We start from the raw sequence: 6,938 nt of genomic DNA, 5'->3' as shown, positions 1-6,938 counted from the left end.
TTCAAAATCGTCTAGCGCATAGGAAGCGATGGACAGGAAGTGATAGCCACCATGGCTGAACAGACAAAGAAACGAGCGGCATCTACAGAAACTCAAACTTCATCAACAGAAAATCCAAGCTCCGCACACTCTGTTTGATTGACAGGTGATCTCTGGGAAGTGCAGTGCAGAAACACCACAGCAATGATAAAATAAAAAAATAATCTCACACACGCTGTTTTAATGACTCCTGTCTACTTAAGCTCACACAACTCAACAGTGGCTCCAATAGAACCATAAAGCCCAAATCCAGGATAGAGAGGCTGAGTGAATGTGGTCTGGACTCTGTGGAGGAGAGTCATGGTTTCAGCGACGCTGTAGAAGGACAGAATACCTGCTCTGTGATCCAGGTACACTCCTACTCTGGAGGACAGAGGGCCTGGGATGAGAGTTTTGATATTGTTATGTATGAATTTATGATTATTGTAACAATCTAATGCCCAAGACTTGTCATTAAATCCAAATCTACATTCATCATAGATCCCTGTTCTGCTAATGTCCTTATATGAGACTGCTATTGAAACTGCCGTTCCACTCCACTCCACCTCCCAGTAACAACGTCCAGTCAGACCCTCTCTACTCAGGACTTGATACCTTTCAGTGAATCTGACGTGACGTTTTTTCAACGGAGTGGCAATTTCAGCTAAATAATGGTGTAAATGTCGGTCTTTTCAAGTCAATTTGGCATCGGTTGGCTTCAGGAGACTTGCATTATGCTGGACGAGCGGTATGGAGTCATTTTATGGTTATTTTACATTATTTCTTTAATCCTGGAGACCTGAAGTCTGAAACCGTCCCCAGCAACGTCAGTTGTTTTGCAGAGCTCTCAAATAGGGTAATAGAAGTGATGGAACAGGTCAGACGCACAGAGCAGTCATACTGTATGCCTTGCAGAACAATTAGGGATAACATAACGTTAATGTGGGTCTATTTGGAAGTCTCTAGTTCATTAGGCTTATTTCCTCAGACAAAGAAATGACATCTGACTGAGTAGAGCACCAATACCTGTGGAATACCTTTCAGACTTTTGTTTTTTCTCCGGGTATTATTGCAATGATTAAGGTGCTCTATTCTGGTAGTGAAAGTGTGTTGAAGGTCACCGGTGGCTGTAGCGCTCCATTTGCCATTAGGAGAGGCATTCGGCAGGGTTGCGCAATGTCTGGTATGCTCCATTCTTTAGCTGTTGCGGCCTGCTGTACCAGATCAGAAAGGAGCTAAGGTAAAACTAGCAGACCATCTCACACCTTTTGCACCACTCAGCATATGCAGATGACATGATGGTAGAGGATAGTGATGTCCACAAGGTAACGCATGTTGAAAAATCTCCTCTTCAAGGGTAACTTGGGATAAGAGTGCAGCATTGTTAGGTAAATGGCAGGAAAATGAGCCTAGGTTACCTGCAGAGTTTTAACAGGTTTAAGAATGGGTTTAAGTGTTTAGGTATTCAACTAAGTGATCACTCAGATGTGATGAAAAATTAGGAGGGAGCGGTAGAAAAGGTGGCGGGCAGGTTAGCAAAATGGAGATGGCTTTTATCTCTCATGTCCTACAGGAGGTGTACACTTATTTTTAACAACCTGATAGCGTCTACTTTAAGTCTGGCTGTCATACAACCTCCATTAGGACTTTTATTAAGACCACAGACTGGTATTTTAGAGTTTTTTCTGTGACAGACTACATTGTCTACCTCAAAATGTTTTAAGTTTTACCAAAATAAGACAGAGGGCAGGGTTTGGTTGTGTTTAGGTTACAGTTTTTTAAAAGTTACAAGTTTTTTATATGGTCCACAAGATCTACCATGGAGTCAAGTAACAGAGTTTATTTTGGACCAAGTGGGTAATTTGGGTTTTGTAAAAACTTTGTTTTTGATTGTTCAGGCTTTAATCATAAATTATTGTCAACTATTCATATTAGTGTGGTAAAAATATGGAGTATGATGGAAAGAAGCAGAATGGCCCCTAGCACATCCTTGAACTGGCTGCTGATGGAGCCAATTCATAAAGGATCAAGGATGGGAGCGCTGCTGTCCAATACACAACACACAGGGCCAAAGCAGTAATTTCCAACAGTTGAATCCAAAAAGAGAAGCGAAAACAACAAGAGAAACATGCTGTTTGATTAATTTATTTTTTGGAAAGGTAAAACTGGCAATCTACTTAAGCAGGAAACAAAAACGTGGAAAGTGGTCAGTGGTCAACAGTGTATTCCAGTGTCCCAGAAACACAAGACTCTTTGGTCAGCAGACCCGAATCTACTGCACCGCTGTCACAGCTTTGTTACCAACAGCACTACTAAGGTACACACTACATCTGCACCCTATAAACTTACTCACTTTAAAAGTTACAAACTACAACTATTAACAATTTAAATTTAAATATCAACACGTGATTAAGATATTTACTAGTAGTTACACGCTAGTCACTATTTTAAATAGCACAAGTCTCTAATTCAATTCTATTAGTTATCATTCACATTATTCACTAATCTCGTCTCAGCAAACCCAAGAGAAACAGAAACAGCAGAAAACATTACAGCAATAATACAAATATGCAACAAAGATAAGAACTATATAGTCCACACAACAGTTTACATTTTCATATGATTAAATGTCTGTTTGGATACTCTATTACTGACTGATAAACACACAATAGCGATTCAACTTATATCCAGTTCATGAAAACTTCTCTATTGTCTGTTCTAAACAGCTGGTGTCTGGTAGCTCTTTCCTGGGAAAAATCCTCCATGTTTCTGGTTTGTTTGGAATAAACAGAAGAAGAACTGGGTAGTTAGCATGAGCAGCGATAGTCACCATGGCTGAACAGATAAAGAAAAGAGAAACTCAAACTGCATCAATAGAAAATCCAAGCTCCGCCCAGACTGTTTGATTGACAGGTGATGTCTGGGAAGTGCAGTGCAGAAACACCACAGCAATTAAAGTTAAACAGAATCTCACACATTGCTGCTTTAATAAATCCTGTCTACCTGAGCTTACACAACTCAACAGTGTCTCCATTACGATCATAGAGCCAAAATCCAGGATAGAGAGGCTGAGTGAATGTGGTCTGGACTCTGTGGAGGAGGGTCATGGTTTTAGAGACACTGTAGAAGGACAGAATACCTGCCCTGTGATCCAGGTACACTCCTACTCTGGAGGACCGAGGGACTGGGATGGGAGTTGTGATATTGTTATGTATGTGCTGATAAATACTGATGAAATAATTTAATGCCCAAGACTTCTCATCGCATCCAAATCCACTTCCAATCCCTGTTCTGCTAATATCCTTATATGCAAGTGCTATTGAAACACCCCCCCCCTTCCACTCCACCTCCCAGTAACAACGTCCAGTCAGACCCTCTCTACTCAGGACCTGACACCATTCAATGAACCTGTCTGGGTGACTAGAATATAACTGTTGTTCTTTCATTAATGTTGCTTTTCTGTTCCCCTCAGATAATGACAGACGTGTGTTTGCTGTGTTTGGATCCAGTGTGATTTGACGTGAATATTGTAAGAATTCAGCTCTGGTCTTGGGCTCTCTTGGTTGTGGCAGTAAAACATCCACTTGAGTCACTGTCCATGAGATCTTAGGCCATTCCTCTGTAAGAATGCCCTGTAGTTTATCTCTGGCCTCTGACACAGCCGCGGTCACATCCTCAAAGTAGCGCAGAGGACGGATATTGGTGCTGGGTAAGTCTGTAGATTCACTGAGACGTGACAGCGAGGGGTAATTGTGTAGAAAATGGTTGTGATCCTCTGTGTGTGAGAGCTGCTCCAGCTCAGCGTCTTTCCTCCTCAGCTCAGCAATCTCCTGCTTCAGCTTCTCCTGAAGTTCTTCGGCCCGACTCGCTTCCGCTTTCTGCTGGGATCTGATCTGCTCCTTCACATCAGAGCTTCTTTTCTCAATGAGACGGACCAGCTCAGTGAAGATCTTCTTGCTGTCCTTCACTGCTTTATCAGCAGAGAGATTGATAGCCTTCACCTCCTGTTGAAGCACCTTCACGTCTTTCTTTCTGTTCTGGATTCTCTGCTGGATTTTTTGCCGACTCACCCCGAGCTCTTTCTGCCTCTCAGTCCATTCTGCTGCAGCTGAGACTGTGTCGTGGCCTTTATGTTCATCCATGGAGCAGAGATAACAGATACACTGCTGATCAGTACGGCAGAAAATCTTCATCACCTCGTCATGACGAAAGCAGATGTTCTCCTGAAGCTTCACGGTGGCTTCGACCAGCTTGTGTTTCTTTAATGGAGCTGCATCATAGTGAGGCTGGAGGTGCTGCTCACAGTAAGAGGCCAGACACACCAGACAGGACTTCAGGGCTTTCAGCTTTCTCCCAGTGCAGACATCACAGGCCACATCTCCAGGTCCGGCATAGCAGCGATCAGGAGGAGCAGCTTGGAGTCCTGTCTTCTTCAGTTCCTCCACCAACTCTGCTAACATGGTACTTTTCACCAGGACAGGCCTTGGTGTGAAGGTCTGTCTGCACTGGGGGCAGCTGTGGATTTTGTTCTGATCCTCTTCATCCCAGCAGCTTTTAATACAGCTCATGCAGTAGCTGTGCCCACAGGGAATAGTCACCGGATCCTTCAGTAGATCCAGACAGATCGAACAGCAGAATTTTTCCCCGTCCAGCTGAATTCCTTGCTGCGCCATTTCACTTCTCAGTAACAGTGAGTCAGATAGTTCCTCTCAACAGTTTATGCTCCAATCCAAACCAAAAATCTGTTCCTTTACTTCATGTTCATTTGCTGATCTGCAGTGAATGGGCTTGTCAGCTCTTGCACTTCACAACATGTTGTTCACACCCATCTTTAAACTGGCAGATCTGTGAAAGGGGAGGGAACAGGAAATATCTGGACAGAATGGAACTGGCTGTTTGAGACCAGGAAGAAGAGGGAGGGGTTATCAGGTTTGCTTCATTCCAGGAAGAGGAGCGGTTTGAAAGAGGCAGTGTGTGTTTAGCCCTTTTTACAATGTGAAGTGAAGATTGTGACAAATAAAAATTGGATAGTTAAACATGGGCTCAGTGACCTCACTGGGATAATAAAAAAAACACTGTTTGCTCTCTCTCTCTCTCTCTCTCTCTCTCTCTCTCTCTCTCTCTCTCTCTCTCTCTCTCTCTCTGTGTGAATCACACAGACTGATCGTGGAACAGAAACAAAGTCCGCCTCCTCTTCTGAGTTCAATGAAAGAAACCAGTCCAGTTATATTTAGTTAGTGTGTTTTCTCTGCAATTATTTTTGCCTACTATGAATAATCAGGTGAAGTCGGGTAGATATGGACAGTTTAACTGTGCAGCGTTAATTTTCTGGTCTGAGATGTGAAAATGAAAACTTGTCCCTGAGTCCAAGCAATGCCACCACATGATTAAATTTGCATGACTTCATTGTTAAAGGTTCAAGGTAAACTTTACTATACCCAAAGGTAAATTGGTCTTGCAGTTAGGTAAACTCAGCCAGCTTTAGAGTTAAAGATGAAATACATAATACGCAACACACAATACACAATACGTGACACTCCACACACATTTCAATAACCTATGGACAGGTGTTTACAAAAATTAAAATAACCCTAAAAGTGCAATTACATATCTAAAAACATCTCAATCAGTTATTCAGTTCTTCACATACTGTATAGTTCAACTTTGTTCAATAAATAATTTATTCACAATGTTTTCTTGAATTCTTGTATCAAATGATGACCTATGTTAACTATATTAACGACGTTATGGGCATAGATTGTGCTGGATATAGACCCATAATTAAGGCCTTTGTATCCGTCAACCATTGACATCCTCATTGGCAGCAGGCACTATCTGATGCCCACTTCAGCCTCCACTAGGACTGTTTCTTCCACTGGGAGAGGCACTCTCTTCTCAAAGCAAATGTTGTGCAGCACAGTTGCAGAGCCTTTCAGGATCCATCCTCATTCCCCCGTGCAAACAGTGAGACCTTGAAGAACAGAGAGAGCAGAGCACAACTCAGAATTTAACCTAAACATTAAGGTCTGTGTTAATTTCAATAGTCTGTCAGATTAGCAGATTCTATAGGAACACAGCCTATGAAACGAGTAACCTCTATACTAGCCAATACAAGGTTTGTGAGCCACACACCTGCGCTTGAGGACTCCAATGCAGTGTTCAATAATGCATCTAGTTCAGTGGTAACTCATACAGTGGTAAACCATACAGGTTTAATCAGTGCAACATAGTGAAACGTTTGTATCAAAGCAACATGGTAGTTTGATAGAACTTTTGACTGAATATGACTTTGGTGTCAATATAAATCCATATACAAGCACTCACACTCACCTGTGGCTCCTGGGCAACTGTGGAGAGCATCAGGTTTGACAATTCCTCCCCCCTCTCCATTAGTTTCCATTGCTTGGTGCTTCGTTTCAAAAACATACTTTGGAAAAAAATATCAAGTAGTTGAAACCCTGTCATTGATTGGTGTTAGAAAGGGAATCGTCTATCATACTTTTTTGTAGGTATGCTAATGGTAACATTATCAATAAGGGTACTATTTTTTTTCTTCCCCCATATAGCTAGTATATATATTATATGCTCATGAGATACTGATTTGCGATGACGCATATCTCAAAAGTACGACAGACGATTCCTGTTCTAACATAATTGAATGACGGAGTTTCAACTACTTGATTTTTTTTTTCTTAAGTATAAAAAGGAGAAGCTAAATGACTAAGCAAATCGAATAGCTAATAGGAAAAGGAAAAGCAGCAGGGAAATGCAAATGGGAAAGGAAATTGCCCTTTTAAATGCCTGATTAAAATCTGTATTCTTAATTCAATTTGTGGATCCAGTTATTTATTTCTCTTTTTAAACTGCATTTTCAAATAGATTTTTAAATTCCATTATTTATTTATGAATTCATGTATTTT

The 6,938-nt window shown here is 41.5% G+C and overlaps 1 protein-coding gene across 1 annotated transcript; it reads right to left on the bottom strand.

Annotated features, from left to right (window-relative positions):
* Positions 1 to 233: 233 nt before the first annotated feature.
* On the bottom strand, positions 234 to 4,706 carry LOC139649458 (E3 ubiquitin/ISG15 ligase TRIM25-like). The gene is made up of 2 exons (XM_071525869.1): positions 3,427 to 4,706; positions 234 to 645 (listed from the first exon to the last, which is right to left on the bottom strand). Exons 1-2 carry the CDS (start codon positions 4,689 to 4,691, stop codon positions 234 to 236), a joined length of 1,677 nt encoding a protein of 558 aa, XP_071381970.1. The 5' UTR covers positions 4,692 to 4,706.
* Between the last annotated feature and the right edge of the window lie 2,232 nt (positions 4,707 to 6,938).

This window comes from Centroberyx affinis, unplaced genomic scaffold (genome assembly GCF_046629955.1).
Source record: "Centroberyx affinis isolate AG114_WGS23_722 - 3 ecotype Tasmania unplaced genomic scaffold, CSIRO-AGI_Caff_v1 ptg001347l_1, whole genome shotgun sequence".
NCBI classification, from domain to species: Eukaryota; Metazoa; Chordata; class Actinopteri; order Beryciformes; family Berycidae; genus Centroberyx; species Centroberyx affinis.
The sequence above is the reverse complement of the archived record's forward strand: the minus strand, read 5'-3'. Positions and strand labels throughout refer to the sequence as shown.